The sequence below is a fragment of the Rhinichthys klamathensis genome, unplaced genomic scaffold (assembly GCF_029890125.1).
Source record: "Rhinichthys klamathensis goyatoka isolate OS25496 unplaced genomic scaffold, OSU_Roscu_1.1 h1tg000548l_1, whole genome shotgun sequence".
NCBI lineage: Eukaryota > Metazoa > Chordata > Actinopteri > Cypriniformes > Leuciscidae > Rhinichthys > Rhinichthys klamathensis.
In genome coordinates this window covers 262,816-284,503 of record NW_026607019.1, presented here as the reverse complement: position 1 = coordinate 284,503, position 21,688 = coordinate 262,816, and the positions used below count along the sequence as shown (strand labels likewise).

Here is a 21,688-nt window from a genome sequence, read left to right as displayed (position 1 = left end):
TGACTTTAGTTAAACATCACATTTGTGTTTCCTTTTTTTGTTTTTATAGCTTGAGAGTGTTAAACTCTGGCTGCATACTTCCCTACTATAAAGTAGGAGAAAAACAGTATCTGGTAAAAGTAGTATGTCTGAATTCACAGTACTCATAAAAGAGCAGGCGAAAGTACCCAGATGACCTTCCACTTCTGGCGAGATTCTGAAGTTTGCATATGATGGACACTTTACTATCCCATGAGGCCACAGGAGAGGATTTTTGAACGGCGGTGAAGCAACACAACTAACACTGGTAGGTCACGTGATAATGGCAGCATGGCGAAGGTAGTACGTCCAGATTACATTCAAACTATACAAATTCAAACTATATAGAACATACTTTGTAAGCAATTGTAAAGTAATTGCTTTTTCAAAATAAGTACCTAACTCACGAGAGTATGCAATTTCGGACGCAGCCTATCTTTTCCTGCATCCTATTAATATGCAAATCAGAATGGCATCACAGCTAAAAGGTTTGTTTGAACTGCGCCCTCTATTGTACAGACGTGAATTTACATTTCCTCCAAACTGAGGCTTATTCATTTAACTCTGTGCAAAAGGGCCTTTACAGCTGCCAAAACAGAACTTTTTTTGTAATTAAAAAACAAACAAGCGAGCCGAGCCCAGATAAGAAAAAGTAACACAAAAATGACACGACACATTACTTTCCACAAAAAGTAACTAAGTAACACAATTAGTTGCTTTTTTTAAGGGAGTAACGCAATACTGTTACGCATTATTTTTAAAAGTAACTTTCCCCAACACTGGAGTTGGTTAATTATGTGTAGTGGAGATATAGAACAATAAGTGAGAAATTCAAAAGAAAGCAGTGTCTTTTAAGACTATTTATAATCTCCAGTACTCAAGTCAAATGATATATAAAAAGCTCAAGATCTTTATATAGACACAAATGTGTGTGTGGTTACATACGCAAGTTATGCAGATGTAAATGAGATGCTTTTGTTTTTGTACTGTAGTTGTACCTTGTCTGCGGGGGTGAGTTTGGTCCATGGCTTGTCAGCACGGCGGTCATATTCATGAGCGCATGTGACCTCCACATACTCGTGGAAACGTAATATTTTTCGAGCCTGTAGTTCGGCCACAGTCGGTCGTTGACTCAACTAAAAAAAGGAAAACAGACAAATGCATGTCACAAATGCAGTTGAATGTTTGATTGAAATTCCTTTAAGCAAAATCACTTTCAATGCTTGCTAAAAATCAACCTTAAAATTATATTCCAGGTACAATTTAATGCAAGCAACCCGAAATCGCACCTTTCTGGTGAGTCTGCGCTTGATCTCCCTGACCTCTGCTTGTCTGTCTGCTTGGTTTTTTGCTGGAAAGAAGAGACACCATCAACACCGATTAGGCTGAATCAAATCCAATAACATAAACGACAGACCACTATTAAAGTAGAAAGTATAAAAGTATTTTAAATCTATGAGAGAAACACAAGCAAAGACTTCACTCGATTTAGCAGAAAATATCTGTAATATCTTATGAACCAATAGAGACGGAGAGTGAAATATATGTGGGTCAGTGTCAAACCTTCAGTGAACACTGAGGGAATAAATGAACAGGAATAAATGAGTAACTAATGAAACGAGAAAAAAAGAGGACAGAACGGAAGCAGGAAAATAAATCACAATACAATAACTGGAGTGAGTGAGTATAAAGAGGCAAATTACGCTGGAGAATGTTTCTCTGTTCCAACTCCTCAGCAGTAGGTCTCTGGCTCAATCGTCTACAGAAAAAACAACAACAACCACCTCATATTATTCATATATTCTCTTTATTTTGCACAATATTATAAACAATAATTGAATTTATATGAATATTTATTTCAATTATGTTTAAATATAATTTAAAATGTAATGTTCAAATATATATTTAAATATTACATTTAATTTAACAGGCACGATATTGTTTTGTTTATTATAAGCACAAGCTGCAGTTTTGTCATCTGTCCATAGACGTTGGAACAGGGGGGGCGGGGGGGGGGCGGCCGCCCCCCCTCCCCCTCCCCCTCCCCCTCCCCCTCCCCTAAATTCACCCAAGTACTAAAAAACAATACATTTAACGTTAGAGTTTGTAAAATACAGACTGATGTCTATGGAAGAGGTAATAATAATCCTTTCCATTATAATTCGACACGTTTTATTCATATCAGATACACATTGTGTAAGTATCTTTAAAGTTTACTCTATTCTTCTCCCAGTTCACCAGCCAATTACTTTTAAGTATTTCGGGAGTGGATTAATTCACGTGTTGTAAATCCAACAGATCCGATTCTCTGAGTAGTGCTAGCGTATGTGTCTAGCATGTTCATAGCTTTAAATGTTTTGACTGTCAATGCTATATCAATAGGGCCATTATATTCGTTCATTTTATGAATTTTCATGTTCCAAACAATATGAAATGTTGTGAAAATAAAACACAGCTCTCCCTCGTTCATTTCAGGGGTTCTATTTAATTACCATTTGTGCATTTCATTCATTGCGCCTTAACACCGGTTCAAAACTGAGTCCCAAAAGTCCGCGTAAGAAGCATAACTACGTTCACACCGCCGCCGACTTGAGCTGCAAAGAAGCTCTGGCCCTGTCGAGGACGCTTGTCTAAGAGTACGGGGAAGCTTGTTGACGCATTGGCCACTCTGGCGTAGCAGCATTATGTTCGAGAGAAGAGAAGTGTCACAACATGAAATGTAAACAGAAAAACAAGCAATATCCTACATTGACACTAGAAATCTTTTATAATTACAGCATTTTTTTATTGCCTATTCCGCATCTCAACGCACGCATAAAGCTTGCCAGAGAACCGGCCAAAGTAAGGATTATGCATTAAACATTTAAATTGTTTATTAATAGTGTTTTCTGTCAGTTTTCGGTTCATTTATGAGACGCGCTCCAGTTCACGCGTCGGCGCCTCTGTGTCCTAATTCTATTGTCTACTATATTTGCTTCTTATTTATTAATCCAGTCAATTTGTTGATGAAAACATTGATTAAAACGAAGATACAATTTATACAAAACGAAATTCACTTAAAACAAAACAATAAGTGGTGACTCGAGCACTGATGGAACAAAGAGCACGCATTTCGACATTTGCAGTAAAAACTTGAAATATAAATTCTCAGAAAATGCATTTAATACCAATATATTGAAACGTCTGTTTATATACTCCATTAATAAAGGAGTCCAGACATTGGAAAAATATCAGTCCACATGCGTTTTATATTTAATATTTAGGTAGGCACTACTTTTAGCAAAATATTTTTTAGAAAATTCTACTAGACGACGTCACTCATAAATCATGAAATTTCACACATCCACCATCTCTTGAGTTTTATTAAAAATATTTAACTTTTAGGTAGCAAAATATTTTTTAGTATTTCTGTCAATTACACTAAGGTTAGATTTCATTGTAAATTGGAGCGGCCACACTGAGCTGTGCGTAACGCCCACAGAAGTGAAGTGAACGAGACAGATGCTGACCGGTACTGTCTGAAATGGTTAACTCTGTGGCGATGCAAGTGCAAAACAGATTTAACTAATCATAAAGTCAATCAGGATACATAACACTACGGAAGCCCTGAACCGCAAAGTAAAAAAAAAAGAAATCAGTAAAAAAAAAAAAAAATAGCATTTCGAGATTAAAGTCAAAATATTTCGAGATTAAAGTCGAAACCGCAACGTAAAAAAAAATCAGTAAAAAAAATAAAAAACTAGCATTTCGAGATTAAAGTCGAAACATTTCGAGATTAAAGTCTAAACATTTCGAGATTAAAGTCGAAACATTTCGAGATTAAAGTCGAAACATTTAGAGAATAAAGTCCAAACATTACGATAATACAGTCTTCTGTGTGTGCATTCATAACAGTGCGCGTCCACTGGCAGAGCGCGCGTGTGTGTGTGTTATCTGGGCTTTCAACAAAATTCTACACAGGTGCTATCTACCAACAAGAATTACCATGGCGTTGCCTATTATAGACGAGCGCACAGACTCCGCCGGAGTATCACAATGGTCCAAACTTTATGTGGCAGCGTTTCTAAATCATTTCTGCATTTCTTCAATGTTATATAAAATTTTAGAGGACTAACAGGCTAGAGTAGGCGCCCTCATGGAGAAGGGGGGCGGGGTAATATCGCGAGCGGGCAGGGGCGCCGTGAGCGCAGAGCGAGCAGGTACGAGTAGTGAGTTGTCGACGAAAAAGATGGATAAAACAAAATGCTGTGGGGCTAAAAATAGAAAAAGAAAGAGGGAAAAGGAGATGGCATGTCATTTGATGCGACAGCAGCTAAATAAGTGCATGCTGAAAGCCAACAGGTAGGATTTAAAGTGTGACATCCAGGCATGTAGGCTATCTATATCTCTGTGGCCATCGGGACTACCGGGAGATTCCCAGTGGGCCGACGTGCTTTTTCGGCCGATACATCTCATACTTTTTTTTCTTTTTCTTAACGGCCCATAAAACTCGTACATCGGCGGCCCATTTCATTTTTTTTGCTTAATTGGCGGCGCTGGGTTAGTGCCGGTGTAATGCATTGGTAAAAAAAAGTCAGCGTTATTTTTTTTTCTGACACACCGGCCCATGAAACATGTCATCATGTGCTTATATCTTTCAAGTATAGAAATTAGTACAAAACTAATTATGAAAGTTTCCTTTATTTTTCAGTGCATTTGTTTTACAATATATGGCTATTACTATCATGGGATTAATATTATAACTATTATTATGTAGTTGTGTAATGTAGACAGACACTAACTAAAAGAGGTTTGAATTTTTCTTTGTTTAATTTTGCACCCTGAATATGGCTTGGAGCTTTTAATTTTGAACTCTCAAAGTGCACCAGACTGATTAATTTAACATTAAAGAACACAAAATTTTCTTACGGGGGGGCATGCCCCTGAACCCGAGAAACAGAGGTCCACCTACCACAGTTTTACATAAAATCCTGTGAGAAACACTGTTGCTGTTCCAATGGAGCTTATAGTTTCTTTAGGGGGGTTCATCACGGTGGAGTAGCTATAGTTTAATTGTATTAATAAATGACAATTTTGCACTTATTTTATCTGTTAGCTCTCACTCGTTCCTACTCACTTATTACATGGCACACTTATTTATTTATTTTTCTTTTTGGGGGTGGGGGGGTACAGTAACCGTTCTGTCTCCCTCTTCACCGTAAATACGTTCTGGATACATTTTATCATTCTGTATCCAATCATTTGGCCGGATCCCGTGATTTCCTCAGATTTAATAACCACTAAGTGGTTGAGGAGAGATTCTCTGATATGATTGTAAAGCGCTTTGAGTGTAGCTATGAAAGCGCTATATAAATGCCTCATTCATTCATTCATAAAGCTGGATATCTCTATCCAGTCTGAAAAGTGTTTTCCGGGTTGGTTTTCCTATAGGCTAAAGTCTATTCCGGCGCAGTATATTTTATAACGTCCTATAATGGTAGCCTATAATGCTGGTAGATTGTCACCTGTTGAATTTCCTTTTGTTGAAACAAAACACACACACACACACACAGTGTGAAACACTCCCTATGCACCATAATGAATGCCTGTGTGTGCGGCAATGTGAAACAGTGGCAAGCACACACGCAACTTCCACGGAAGACTGTATTCTCGTACTCTCGAAATATTTCGACTTTAATCTCGAAATGTTTCGACTTTAATCTCGAAATGCTAGTTTTTTTGTGTTTTTTTACTGATTTTTTTTTTACGTTGCGGTTTCGACTTTAATCTCGAAATGCTAGGGTTTTTTTTTTTTTACTGATTTTTTTTTACGTTGCGGTTCAGGGCTTCCGTATAACACAGCCTAGGCCTACACTAAAAAAATCCCCCCGCCCCCGCCCCCCCTCTCACAATATAGTTCCCACGTCCCTGCATCTGTCACTTTAAAACCCTCTGGGGACCAGAAACGCGCCCGCGCGTTTTGCTCGTTTTTTTTTTAGCAATGCAAAATAAACTCAAACTGCTCTGTTAATTTTGATCTTTCATGTTCGTGTTATACATCAATCGATCCTGTTCAGTTTCTATTTTTTTTCTGTATAGTCACATCAATCGATCCTGTTCAGTTTCTATTTTTTTTCTGTATACTCACAATAAAAATAAAGTGTTTTGCTTTTTGCCAAATAATGAAAAATGAACATGATGCGAGTTCTTCACTCTCTCTGTCAGCGAACTCCAATTTGTAACGCGTTCGGAAATGATCTGTAACTCCACGAAAATTCAGTCAAACAGGCAAACATACCCACGGGCATAAAGCTAGAGATCGCATCTTTTAAATGAAGTAATTTATATTAAAAACAAATATTCTCAGCTTCTGTAATCTGTATGAAAATAGAGCGATTCCAGTCGAGCTCATTCACTTTAATTCGTTCACGCCTACTCCCGGAGCGCGCTATTCACAAGATAATGTGTTAAGCCATCTATGGAAAACAGGTAAACGCCCCCAAGCAAATGCATTAAAGGCTTCAAGTTTCATCATTCAGTTCACCTGCGCGTTAGGAAGATGGCACGATACACCGGTGTAGAAGCTCTTCAGCTCGTCCTGGATACTAGCGACGAAAAATCCACATTTTCATCAGAAGAAGAGCGCAACTCTGATGACGACCGTTTGATCGAGCCGTGGATAGAATTTCGTATGAGTAAGTATTTAGTCTTACTTCCATTAGTTGACAAGCTATTCAATATAAACATGTAGCTTACATATTATACTGGGTGGACTATTTTCCACTTGCCATCCAAAGTATTGACATTTGATATATTCAACACGATCTAATGAAAGTGCATATCTATACCATGAATTTAATATCTCGTGTTAAAGAGAATTTTTTTTTTTTTTTTTTTTTTGTGCATGCTACGCACTGTAAACCCCAGTTAGGAAATTTGTATGTGTAAATGATATGTTTAGATCATTGTGTATGAAAGCTAGAATGTAGAAGTTATTTTAGAAAATAGGCCTACTAGATGTTTAGATTATATTTTGACTAGTTTAAATGCTGCCTCATTATTATCATTGATGATGCATGCTCACAAATTAATGCTCCGAGTTAATGACTTACGCAATGGCCCATTGACACGCATATTTATTGCACTCGCCTAAAATTATTTACATCAGTTATTCATTATAGACTAATGCTGCTATGGTTATATTTATGTAATAATATTCCTCAACTTAAAAAAAAAAAAGGAAAGTAGTTTCATCACTACCTCCGCCTGCAACTCGGAGTGCGCTTAGCAACACAGTCAGAAATCAGAAAGAAAGTACATATTTACCTACAATTTTACAGATGTTAGTTCAATTTTGTTTATACTTAGTGTTAATACAATATGAGCCTGTATGACTTCACAATTGCTTTGTTTATAGCCGACTGATTATTTATTTATTTTACTCACATTTGATTTGCTTAGAGCAAATTTAGAACATTTAGTTTCTCCATATAGAGGAATTACAATAAAACAGATTGAAAAACCTTTGAATCTCCTCTCATTCTTGGTTCAGGCTGCCTCACTTGATGGGCCATTAGCCATTGGGAGAGTGTCTGTCACACCCCTGGTCTGAATCTCATTAATATTGATAGGCCATTACCACCCCCTCGCATAAACCTCTTCTGACCAAAAAACTGTCATACAAAGTATGAATTCATGTTTTGCTTTATGTGAACAATAAGGCAGGATGGTTTTCACATCATTTTGAAGCCAGAACTCGAAGCGACAACATCCATTAGTCAAAAGTCTTGTGGACACATATTTAGTATGTGTTTTGTGGTCTTATTTCAGCAACTTTCATTTTTATTTTTTTCAATAACCACGCATAAACATTATTCTCTTAAAAATACAAACATGTACATACATGTTGCTCATATATTATGGTAGCCCCGTATGCGCTATATAGAGTGAATTTACACCTTTGCCATTAACATGTTTATAAATAACTGAAAAAAGCACAAATGTTAGTGCTTGTCAAAACATCCCAAGGGCCCCAAAAACACCCTGGTCCCCTAAGGGTTAAATGCTTGAGCTCTTTAAGTCAAGTCAAGTCAAATATATTTATATAGCGCTTTTCACAATACAGATTGTATCAAAGCTGCTTCACAGTATCAATCAGAACAACTTAACAGTGTTTGTTTATTACTAGAAAAAGACATCCAAGTTTGGTAGAGCTGATCAGTGGTATGATGGGTCATTTAATTTGAATATCCCCAACTGAGCAAGCCAAAGGCAACAGTGGCAAGGAACCGAAAAACTCCATCAAGTGACCCGATGGTGTCCTAAAACTCCATCAGATGACCCAATGGAGAAAAAAAAACCTTGGGAGAACCCAGGCTCAGTCGGGGCCAGTTCTCCTCTGGTGTTTATGAAGTAGAGGCCGAATTTACAGTAACTCTAAGATAAAAAATGTATATGAATGCCTGGCTAAATAGATGCGTCTTTAGTCTAGTTTTAAACTGGGAGAACGAGTCTGAGCAACGAACAATATCAGGAAGGCTATTCCAGAGCTTCGGAGCTAAATGTGAAAATGCTCTCCCTCCTTTGGTGGATCTGGATATCCTAGGAATGACCAGAAGCCTCGAATTTAGTGATCTTAAAGAGCGCGATGGATTATAGGGCGATAGAAGATCCGTTAAATAGACTGGAGCTAAACCATTTAGAGCTTTATAAAGCCTAGTTCACACTACAGGATTATAAGCCCGATTTAAGCCCGATTTGCAAATCGTTGAGCTCGCCGACAGGTCAGGGTGTTATCGCGTGCAAATCGCGGGGGATTAGCGGACGATGGACGCTCGCCAATCTGTTAGTATGAAAGAGCCAACAACGCATCAAAGACGCTCGCTGACGCCTCGCAGACGCGTCGCCGAGCCCAGAAAAATATCTAGCATGCTAGATATCCAGAGCTGTCGCCCGACTCAACCTCAGTGATGTCATGAGCTACAGCCAATCAGAGCAAGGCATGGGTTGCTCCAATCAGAGCAAGGCATGGGTCTTCGTCTTCTTCGCTGGGTATTAGCGCGCGTGATGTTTCGCGTCATTTCCGGTTCGTTTTATCGCGGGATTTTTTGTGACAAAACGTGGTTTGTAGACAAGATTGAATCGTTGGGTGACAGAGTTGTTGTCAACTCGTGTAGTGCGTTACCTCCTGTTGCGGATCAATCACGTTGTGTCGTGTGGTGTGAACAGCTCAACAACTTGAACACTCCTGATTTCACAGAGAGCAAGTCATGTAGTGTGAACCGGACAGTTCAGCCCGACGTTTTAAAATCATGTAGTGTGAACTAGGCTTAAGTCAAAAGCAATACCTTGTAATTAATACGGAACTTTATAGGTAACCAATGAAGTGATGATAGAATCGGTGTTATATGATCATATTTTCTTGATCTAGTAAGAACTCTAGCGGCTGCATTTTGGACTAACTGTAGCTTGTTTAAAGCAGGATGGATTCTTATTGGCTGTCATTTCTATCAATCATTAGCTGGAAAAAATGGTTGTGAAAGCGATTCCAACATATTGTTAATGTGTGCCGTTATTGTTATAGTTGTGGCGTGGGCTCTGCTATTCTTTTACGTTTAGAACGTTTTATAAAACGCTATCATTATAGTTATTGTTCTTGGTGTGAATAGGCCTTAACTTCTTGTTTCTTGTTGGTTCTTCTTACACGGAGTATCAGTCTATGACTGATTCACAGCTGTGTTGATATTCAGTACAACAGTATTTCAGTGTAATCTGTATTTCTGTGGGTGTGTGGCTGAGAGGGCTATTACCGTGTGAGTGCAGAACCAATCTGTGTGCGGATGGCCTCCCACTGCTCCTTGCTCTGCCACGACAGACTGGTGTGCTCCACTTTGGCCTGCCTCTCAGGAGCCTGCCTGTCTGGGGCAGAGGGCCGACTGCTCAGCTTCAGCGCCAACGTGTCCTTCCTTTTCACCCTGCTGGCCAGAGCACCTGCAGCAAGCAAACACACACACATGCAGTCAGAAGTTCTGGCTCTCTTTTATATGGACAGATGTCTGAATATACAAGCTTACTAAAAAGACTGTGGAATTAATAGAGACAGCAGAAGGCCCATTCTAAAAACACGGACACAAATGTATTGTGTAAAATGTACAACTGGTTGTACATTTTGGTGCACACACACACGTTACAAATGATTTCCTTCCACTTCAAATAAATGCTGTTCTACTGAACTTTCTATTCACCAAAAAATCCTGAAAAAATGAATCATGGTTTACACATAAATATTAGGCAACACAACTGTTTTCCACATTGATAATAATAATAGGATCAAGTGACACTGAAGACTGAAGTAATGATGCTGAAAATTCAGCTTTGCCATCACAGGAATATATTACAATTTTAAATTGTAAAAATATTTTTTATAATATTATTGTTTTTACTGTGTGTTTGATCAAACAAATGTATGCTTGGTGAGCATAAGAGACTACTTTCAAAAAACATTAAAACATCTTACAGTCCCCAAATTGTTTTGTGAATTAACAGAATATATATATACACACACACTCACACATATATATATATATATATTATATACACTACCGTTCAAAAGTTTGGGGTCAGTGAGAATTTTATTTTTATTTTTTGGAGGAAAGAAATCAATATTTTTATTTATCAAGGAATAATTAATTTGATCGAAAGTGACAGTTAAGACATTTATAATGTTACAAAAGTCTTTTGAACTTCCTATTCATCAAAGAATCCAAAAAAACAAACAAAAAACTGTACAACTGACAGACCAACAACTGTTTCAACATTGATAATAATAATAAATGTTTCTTGAGCATCAAATCCTCATATTATACTGATTTGTGAAGGATCATTTGACACTGAAGACACTGACACTGGTGATGCTGAAAATTCAGCTTTGATCACAGGAATAAATTACACTTTACTATATATTCACACAGAAAACAGCTGATTTACACTGGAATAATATTTAATACTATAGCTGATTTTTGTTGTATTTTTAATCAAATAAGCGCAGCCATGGTTAGCAGAAGAGAATTCTTTTAAAAGTATTTAAAATCGTACCGACCCCAAACTTTTGAACGGTAGTGTACATATGTATATATATACAGTATATATACATACTTGGTGGAGTGTCATCATCCTCGTCTTCATCCGATTCATCATCCTTGTACAGCACGGGTCCGTCTGAATCGCTCTCATCCGGCTGCTGATCTTCCTCATCTTCCTCCTCCTCGCTGCTGTTGTTTCCTTCTGGGATGACGCTGATACTCAGGTCCCCCACCAGACATCTGCGGCTACGAGGCTCAAGTTCTGGCTGGGACTGAGGGGATGGGAGGTGATCAGGTGGATGTTCCTCATCATCATCATTATCGTCCTCTTCCTCCTCCTCTTCATCAGAGTAGTCATCCTCATCCCTGAGCAAATAAAAATCCATTTAATATTGGACCCATATGCATATTAATGTACTGTATTTGCAACTTTTTACTGTCAGGAACATTCGAGAGAGGATACAAAATATTTTAGAGAAAAAGAGAATGCAAGATGGATTGAACCAGCCTTTTTCAAATGAGCACCAAGGCTCAATGGGTGAACGTGATTTCACCAAGCACAACATGTTCCTGAATCAACATCTTTGTTGATCTTGAAACAATATTCCAATCAACCAATCAGATTTGAGAGACAAGTTTAAGGTTTATGTAAAGTTTAGGCTTACAACCAGGGTTAGGAGCTTCTACATTAGTGTTACTAACATATCATTTTCCTCTGATTTTAGGGACTTAAGGGTAGGGTTAGGTTTAATGATAGGGCTAGGTCTAACTTTTCAGACAGGAATGTTGTTCCAGGATCAACAAAATACGCTCAAAATACGTCTTACTTTGTCATTGCCCTGGAAGATTGATTTATGAGACTTTGATTAAACGCCACAAAGTCCAAAAAATGTATATAAATTTTTTTTTTAATTATATATTATTTATATAAATATATATATTTTTTTATTTAATAATTAAACACTTACTGTACATACACATATATACATACACACATGGATGAATAGTCCACAATAAGATTTTGCATTTACAAAAAATGTGCGTTGCATTTACAGAAATTGTGACCAAATATTGATTTAATTTTTGATGGACAGCTCTAATCGAAACTAAAGAAAGTGCCCAGATTACACTCACAGTTTGAGAGGCTGGATGGTGACTGGCAGCAGGCGCCCACCCTGGTACTCCGGCGGTGTCTCAAACAGCAGTGAGTGGGCACGCTGGGACCCATCTGGGTGTGGGAGGGAGGGTCCTGGGCTACTGAGCGCCCTCTGGATCATGATGTGTAAGGGAACGGGTGCTTGACGGGCAGGTGGTTCCTCCGGCGGGCTGGGAGGGTCAAAGTGGACAGGAAGTGGCTGGGGCAGGGGGTAGGGGTAGGAGTGTTGGTGGAGGAGGTGATGTGTGTGGGCCCGTGGAGGGGAGGGGGGGATGTGTGTGGGGAGAGGTGGGGATGGGGGAGGTGGGGGCAGCTGGTAGCCCCCAGGGATGTTGGCCCTCATGTCCTCGGACAGAATGGAGGGAAGGGAGGATATGGTCAGAGGAGAGTCTTCTGGATTGCGCTTGGTGACAGGCGTGGTTCTCTTCGGGGGCATGGGGGGTGAGGGTTTGACCGGTACTAGGTTGGTGCCTCCTTGTGCGAGTTCAGCTGTAGAATATTATGCATAAAGAAACATTGTAACCATAAGTAACAGTTTTTCAAACATACTGCATTAAAGTTCAAACATCACTGTACTAGTACTCAACAGAATTACAGGAACAGCTCACCTAAAAACGAAAATGCTGTCACCCACCCTCATGCCATTCCATGGAAAACAAAAGGAGACTTTTTTTTTGTTTAAATAAATCTTGTCCATTAAATGGAGTTGATCCAGTTCACAAAACCAGTCCCTGACTGGCACAAAAAACTCCCTGACTTAGCTCGATTCAGCTCACAGGAGCAGCGCTGTTATTGTTAAATAAAACTAAAATGATTGAAAATCACTCTTAACTGAAATAATTCAAAAATAAGATCAAATATAAATATTAGATGAAAAACTATGTTGTCTTGGCAACTAACTAAAATAAATTTAGTTAAAGTACCACAATTACTAAAACTAAAATGAATTATATATTAAAGCTAAATAGAAATTTAACAAAAGCACATTACATAGTCTTTAAAACAAAGTACAATTTAAAAAAAAATCTAAATCTAAAAATAATGACCAATTAAAAATGTTAATAAATATTATAATAGTAAATAAATAATACTAAAATAAAAATTCACAGGAGAACATTAAACTTAAATTTCCACCCGTTCCTCAAAAAAAGTTATCGTATGACTTTAGAAGTCATATGGACTAGGCCTACATTTTATGATACTTTTAAAGCGCTTCCAGTACAGACACAATGTATTCCTGTGTTTCACAGAAGAAATAAAATCATACAGGTTTGGAATGAGATGAGGGTGAGTAAATGATGACAGAAATGTCCCTTTTGTTTAATACAAACTTTAAAGTTTTCACATTCCATATTAGTAGAATCAAATGACTTCCATCCCGACTCGCCAGTAACGTCACCGAAGACCAACTGATTCTTACAGAACACATTCTAAGCAAGCAAGTTCATTGATGAAAAGCCATGTGACTGCTAATCAATGCAATGCAAACCCATGTCACATGACTTGATGAATTGCTCTACACATAACTGCCAAAGATATAGTGCAAGTATAATGAAGTACAGCGGCCAAACATTATTAATGAGAAGGAAGCATAAAGTAAGCTAAACATGTTAAAGCATTCTTTGGTTGCCTGGCTGCCTACGAAATCAAATGCATGAATTTTAGCTCTAAAGCTAAGCAACCCGCAGGCTTTCAGCATGTCATGATGAGGTGGACTGGATTCATTCCCCGTTTCTAATCTCACAGCTGCTTGTGGAGCAACTGTTGCCTGGAGTAGTTTATACAGAACATATGCTGGCACCTGGCATGATGGGGCATTTCCAGCAGCGGTGGCTAAGATCGCCTCAATTCCACAGGGCGTCTTCTAGCCGTTTAAACATCTGTTAATAATGTGCCAACATGCTGCACGCTTTCGACAGCTTTAATGCCCAAAACATGCAGTTTTGCACTTGAGAATAGGAGTGAGAGAGAAAGAGTAGCAGCAAGGGGGGCGGGTTAGTCGAAATTAGCCCGTGCACGCTCAATTGGTGCGCTAAAGGCATGCTATGCTGTGGATAAGAAAGATGAGGCTAGCGCACACAGCAGTAGATGAAGGACCCAGGTTTGGCGACAGGCCTGGCCTCGACGTTTACCTGTGCGCATGCCTCCTGCCCGCCGACAGAGGTAGACAGGCAGGGACAGGTAGACGTCATGGTCACCCTCACGCTTCCAACAGGACCAGTAGAGAGGGAAATCGCTGCCGTCACCCCCGTGCAGGGTGGAGGCTGGCGGGGGACAAAAACACACAGTCCCCGGGCATCAAACACCACGTACCTTTACAAAAGCAGGGACGACTTACTCCTTTAATTGACTGTGAACAGCACAAAGGTGAGGCTACACACGGAAGGTTTTTAAAGTCAACGTGAAATCAAAATTGACCCCATTTATTTTCCAAATGCATGCTCTTGGTCTTATTGTGAATGATTAATCTGTGCAGATTTTTTTTGCAGATAAATTTAACATGCTCTTCCTCTGAAACAACTTTCCTTTACTGGTGGCATCACTTCGGCTGAGAAAGCTATTGGATAATTCGCCTTTGGCTAAGCCCCGCCCCCCTTAGTTACTGTTGCTACGTCCGACAAACAAACTTCATCTGGGCTTTGGTATCAACATGGCTTATGCTGTGACAGCTCTTCCTGCTGAAATTTTATCAAACTTTTATAAAGCAGCAAATAAAGTGTCCGATAGAAGTAGGCAAAATGGGCTGCAATATACGTTCGAAGGCTATATTCACGACATACAGGTGAAACGCAAGGAACAACAAGGCATCCAAATAGAGGCAAAAGCATACCGGTCACAGTCAAAAAATGAACCACCGCATATCCTACTAATCGAGTCTGGGACTAACAATATCAAGGAGCAACACTGTTCATGCAAAGTTGGGTAGGTCTCTATTCACTTCTATAATCGTTATTACAAAGCAAACAGACTACGCGAGTATAACGTTGTATTTATTAGCAGCGTGAGCTACACTTGTCAGGATTTGACTTCGGTTTTGGGAAGGGAAAAACGCGCACCCCTCCAACCTCTCTGGGAAATGCGTATCTGTGTTACAAATGCACAACGTTTAACCATATTTTTGATAAAACTACGACGGCAATAGCCTGCCGAGACCAAAAATATGAGACGCCTGTGTTAAAGTCAACGGAGCGCTGTGAAAAAGTGTCGGACCTCTGTGGGAGCTCGTTCTTGGCTGCGCTGTGATTGGTCAATCTACATTCTAGGGTGTGGCTTAGCCAAAGGCGAATTAACCAATAGCCAAAAAGACAGTTATTTTTTTAGGCATTCAAAAAACTTGCTAGTTTCAAAATTGCATTAGTTACCTTTTTTTCCTTATCTCCATTTTTTCCTTGTTGAATATCCTGTTTCACTAAGAAATACATCACATTATGAAAGTAAAATGGGTTGCAAATGGCAATTCACGTTGACTTTAAATGCATATGCGAGTTAAAGAACCAGCTAAAGCCATAGATATGAACACCTAGATGATCCAAAAAAGTCACCAGCACCACTATCTTCAACATTTTAGGTTGAGCTAGCTAACAACTGCAACTACACTAAGAAAAATGCCACAGCACTGTGGTGGAACCAGTCAAAGTAAAAGAGAACCAACACATTTCAAAATGTTATTGTTAATCCTATCACAAATGGTCAGCAAGACCTTTGTACAATAACTTAATGCGCATGTGAACGCCATCAGCGTTTATCACAGGTTCGCGTTTAAAGTCTGTTTAGAGGGAACGGTGTCATCTTAGCGCCCCTAATTTAATAACAAATGATCATTTCAACGGAAGTGAAATGACATTATTCAAGAACCGCTATAAAACCAAACCAATCTCTGTTACCTTAAATTATATTAAGTTTATCTCTGTAAAGCTGCTTTGAAACAATCTACATTGTTAAAAGCGCTTAAATAAGGATGACTTGACTTGACCAACTATTCTTTTAATGCAACAGAGCTTCTGTCTGGTGTGTGCGGTTCAACATCAAGATCTGGCCCATTCCAGTGTACTGTGACCCAGCACACTTATAAGCAGTAAAACAACAACACATATGTGAAATGTACAGCTCTGCCTTTCAGAGGCACTGACAGACATGCTCATTGACTGGCTTCCAAATGGACAGCAGGAGGCAGTGTGGAGATTGAATGTTTGAGACACGATGTTCAGACACTACAAACCATGAAAAGCTTGATGCATCGGCTTCCTTTTGAACTGTTTTTGTTGGAGGAGGACAAAAAAAAATCAAAATCTGTTGTTCAAAATCTGTTATACTGCTTAAATATATCATTCCTTATATAAAACGAAATATATTGATTACATTCAAAATTTCAATTTCCCTAAATAGGTTCCAATATTTCATAGTTCAAGTCAAGTGCTAATAAAATCATATTCAACATCAGATATTGATATCAGCGGTTCTCATATGATTTAACAAAGAAACACATTCAAAGAACAAATTCTCCCAAATAAGAAACAGTTCCCATTAAATTGCAACAGACATGCCTATTGTTTTCCTGCAATAATCAGGGACAAATGACAAATCCAAGATTACAACATAAATGAAAACATTGTCTTTAGTAATAACTGAGTATCTCGCAATCAAAGACTATTATCAAGTTGATCAGCTTAAGGGGCAGAAATTGGCTCTGCAAGCAGAGAATAGCAGAAATGTTATAAATACCTGGTTGAGTTCTTATGACGAATGACATGGCACATAAGTAAGTGGATTTCATGTAATTAACACAACAAATCATGCACCACTGCATGTCACACATGCTTATAAAATAGAATAAGTAAAAATAGAAGTCTTAAAAGTTTAAAATGCTCCAACACAAACATATGAGCATCAGTGCTTTCTGTATAGGAGATGCTGCAGTGTGATGCCTGTGAGCAAATTCAGTAGATTTGCTTTAAATATTAGTAGGGATATTTTAAAATCTGTCAAATTATACAGATACAGTTGCACACACAGACAGAAATGACTAATACTGCAATCTTTAAGTATGAAAGGATTTCTTTGTCAGTAGAAATTCCCATTTTAATTTTAATAAGACGTTTCAACTTCCCTCACAGAGCAATTTATTAATTTCCTCATTTATGGCATTACACGTTTGCCTAAAACAATGACACAGTACTCTTGGCCATGTAAAATAACCAAACAAATGTTTCCACTGCTGATTAGTTTGTTCCTGTTTAGATGCACTCAAATATTATACAAAATATTAACACTATATTATGAATAAATAAATAGACAACATAAATGTGAGTATTATATAACATATGTATTAACAAAATAGTTTATAAAATATATACATTTTACCTAGGGCTGTCAAACGATTAATCGCGATTAATCGCATCCAAAATAAAAGTTTGTGTTTACATAATATATGTGTGTGTACTGTGTATAATTATTTTTAATACATAAATACCCACACATGCATGTGTATTTAAGAAATATTTGCATGTATATACTGTATATAGACTGAATGTAGCCTATATATAATGTATATTTTATATAAATATAAACATTTTATACATAAATAACATATTTTTCTTAAATATATACATGTGTGCATTTATATACAAAATAATTATACACAGTACACACACATATATTATGTAAACACAAACTTTTATTTTGGATGCGATTAATCGTGACTAATCGTTTGACAGCCCTAATTTTAACATGTTTAAAAATGAGTCATCTGTGGTGGTTTGCAGAACAGTAAATGCGCTGTAAATGATAAAAAACATTTTATACAGTTATTCTAGTAACTGGTCATTTCATTTATAAAGGTCAAGTAATTCATTACTGTGATTGTTAAAAATATCGGTAGGGATTATAAAAATTAAAGTCTCTTAACTTTTGTAGATACATGCCCCTATTATCCATACCCAAATCTACACCCATAGAGAAGATTATGAGGGCTTTATCAAAGAGCTTTCCGGAGGAAGCAAATGAATTGTGACTAGTAATTTCACAGACTTTAATAGGGGTCATGTTATATCTCGCATGACATGTTTGTGACCACTCACCCAACATGGCAGGGTTGTTGCTACGGTTGATTGGCTTGGGTGGAGGGAGGGGGGGCTGTTTGGTGGGCTGATTTGGGACAGCGCCCATAGAGGATGGTCCTGAGGAGCTGGTGAGGTGAGCGCCACTGGAAACCTGTGTGTTGGCACCAGCCGAGGAGACGTTTCGTAGAGGTTTTCCAGCTGTGCTGACAGCTGAGGAGGAGGAGGAGTTGGAGGAGGCAGAGGAAGAGGAGAAACCAGTTGCGGGGTTGTGGACAGGGGTGCGGGGCAAGCTGTCAACACCAGGTTCTGGGGCGGAGGTCATAAGCCACTTGGGGGGCATGACAGATTGCTTGGGGGGCAGAGGCTCTCGCAGTGTGTCCCTCAGAAGCTCTGAGTTAGGAACGTATTGATTGCTGTCAGACTCTGTAAGGGAAAACATAATATTCAGTTACTTTAAAAACTAATTCAGATATTTAGTTTGTGCTTCATAATCATAATACAATCTGATCTGAAGGTTTATTAAGTTAAAAATTCACAGTAGAACTGCTTTAGTGAATCGATTCAAAAGACACCATTTAAGACACTACAGAAAAAATACATACATATCAAAATGCACATCAGAAAGCTAAAAAACATTTCTATAATTATTTTTATGTTACATTGCTCTATTCAGTCACCATTGAAATGTTGCTCTACATTAAATCTAAATAAAAAAATGTCAGTCCTAGTGGAGAGACAGATCTGTCCACAAAGGAATGGTTTTGGGACTAAATGTGACCCATGTTGGCAAAATGAGTCGCAATGAGTACATTTTCAAAAATGAGTTAGTGTTATTTTCTCTATTCTCTATTAAAAAGAATAGATTATTATAATGTTTTCGTGATTACTCTCCAAGAAGACAGATATTTCGAAATACTGTAATTCTGTGTATATCTGGATCGTGCGGCGTCTTTGTGCGCACTCTTCGGATCTGTCAGCTTGAGTAAGATCGTTTTGTTTACATCAGCATGAATTTAAAAATCACATTTCATTGGTTCAGGCTCATGGCATCAAGAATTCGCTATGAATATTCACAAAGTTGGAACGCTGCACTTTAAAACGATACCAAACTTCAGCCAGTCGTCAAGAAGCGAGCAGAGAAAAATGGCACTCAGGAAAGGTACTCCTCTCAGAAAACATTCAAATAAAGAAAATGTTCAAATCCTTTTAGATGTTTTATTTATTGCTATTTGGATCACTGGATGATGGCTTAATGAACTAATTTTTGTGAAAACCTCGAATTCAACCAAAACTTGACCTGAAATTGCCTGTAGCTCGAAATTAGCCCGTGCACATTCCGACTCATTTTGCCAGCACGGGTCACAAATGATAATGTTCGCTTTGAAGAGGATTGAGGTGACTGTGGTTTATTAATTAGGAAAGAACAGGAGAATTCAGCTTAGCTGTACTCAGCTCCTAAATAAGAACCTTAGCTGGAGCAGAACCCATGGGAACACAGACATTTGTCTCACTCCAGTTGGCCCAACAGAAGGTGATGCAGTGATGGCGGAAGTGTGGAGAACAAAGGGGAGGAAGGTAGAAAGGGAACTAGAGAAACATGAAAAGAATTGATCCTACAAACCTTGTCTTCCCCTTCCCTCTTCGACAGACGAGTGACGAGGAAGCGTCGGCTTCCAGTCAGATTCGGGGCGAGTCCTGCGCCCATCCTCGGATGGGGCTTTCATTAGCCCAGGCCTCTTGTCCATTTCAGCGTGAAGTCTTCCTCCACGTCGGATGTCATCTCCCTGCCAGGCAAGATTAGATTTCCAGTCCTCCGTCCCGACAGGCCAACCACTTCTCCTGCCTTCGTCCTGATTGGAGGCCCGGGGGCCCAATGCTCCGCGATGATCGCCATCGGAGGGGGCACGACCTCTGCGGTCATCATGCTGCGGCAGCCAGACGGGGTTGACTCTGAATTCAGATTCAGAGGGCGAGTGAACCTGCTCTAGCCCCAGACCTCCACCAACTCCTACAGGCAGAGTGTGACCATTCTTCACATAGTGCGTCTTGTGGCCATGGGCCTCACCTGATTCTGTTAACAAAGAAATATAATTAAAAAAAAACATAACTATATGGCAAGTAACTGGATTAATATCATATTATAAAAGGCAGGTCAACAGTTTTACTATTGCCATAATCAATGTTAAGCGAGATTATCTATAGCCAGCGCAATGCAATTTTGCCACACCTTCATGACACAAAAACAGATTTCCATTTTGGCTTGTGTTACAGATGTTATTAGCAGTGTTGCATGAAACCTAGTAAAACATGAGGAACATTACGACTTATTCTGGACTTATTCTGGAGCTTATTATAAAACCTCATGGTGCCTGTAATTTGTATTAATAAATGTATAGACAATAAGTTATTTGTTAAAAACTTGATTTAGTTAATTGATGAAACCATCTTTTCTGTAAAGCTCTTAAAAACACTGTTAAAGTAGCCCATATGACTTGCGCTATATTATATAACGTCAGACACACAATGTTTGTGTCAGAAAAAGATAGGAAAAAGCCCTTAATTACTCATACGTTTCTCCTCTGTTGTGTCTCGGATGCCATGAGACACACTGGTTTGTGTGTCTCGTGACCAACTGCAATGTGGAAAAAGTGAATATAATGCATATTCAAATCGCACAAATTAGATTTAAGAGCTATAGGGAAAATTCACGTGAATAACACATAATACATTTGTCTGTATTGTATGACTTATAGTACAAAAGACATATGGACTTCTGTTATGGTTCTTTTATGGTACCTTTTGGAGTTTAACAGCCCCAGGTCACCATTCACTTCCTAACATCTATGATCCATGGAGGAAAGAAAGTCATCCAGGTTTTGATTTCATTACTTTAAAATGTGTGTCATTAATATTTTTATTATGTAGTTTCCACAAGAAAAAAGGCACTTGAGTTGAGGTCATACTTTGTGAATCATACCTTAATTGCTCAATTAACAATACTAAATATACACACACACACACAAAAACAGGAGGTGCACAGAAAGAGACGGCACACGCTTCACCTTTCAGTACAGTATTCATTGAACAAATATGTGTTTCCCTGGAAGAAGTAGCCTTGCAAAATTCAAAAGGATTTGCATTTTTATTTTAAAAAAGACCAGGTTTGCATCAGGTTAGAGACTAATGTGGCTTGCGTCTGAAGTGCGACACAAGCGTGTAGATACGACTAGCTCTGAAGTACAGGTTGCGTCTCCTCACACAACTCTCAAAGGTTACACAAGCAGCTTTCAAATAAATAGGCCTCCAAAAGCAGCCGGTTCACAGCGCATGACTTTCAAAGCTTTTTGCTGCTGGGCACAATTTGCTCCACTTTCTTGTCTTAAGAAAAACTGCAT

The 21,688-nt window shown here is 38.6% G+C and overlaps 1 protein-coding gene across 6 annotated transcripts in view; it reads right to left on the bottom strand.

Moving 5' to 3' along the window:
- Positions 1-21,688, bottom strand: part of phactr4b (phosphatase and actin regulator 4b) — a 66,841-nt gene that overhangs the window by 2,077 nt on the left and 43,076 nt on the right. For 5 of the 6 annotated variants that reach the window (XM_056238904.1, XM_056238905.1, XM_056238906.1 and 2 more), the window contains 9 exons: positions 19,915-20,364; positions 18,312-18,716; positions 14,367-14,498; positions 12,213-12,723; positions 11,152-11,444; positions 9,807-9,987; positions 1,722-1,777; positions 1,308-1,369; positions 1,017-1,154 (listed from right to left, as the gene is read on the bottom strand). In XM_056238904.1, coding sequence (XP_056094879.1) covers positions 1,017-1,154; positions 1,308-1,369; positions 1,722-1,777; positions 9,807-9,987; positions 11,152-11,444; positions 12,213-12,723; positions 14,367-14,498; positions 18,312-18,716; positions 19,915-20,364 — 2,228 coding nt within the window. The remainder of the gene's footprint in view (positions 1-1,016; positions 1,155-1,307; positions 1,370-1,721; positions 1,778-9,806; positions 9,988-11,151; positions 11,445-12,212; positions 12,724-14,366; positions 14,499-18,311; positions 18,717-19,914; positions 20,365-21,688) is intronic. The other variant, XM_056238907.1, reaches the window with a different exon arrangement.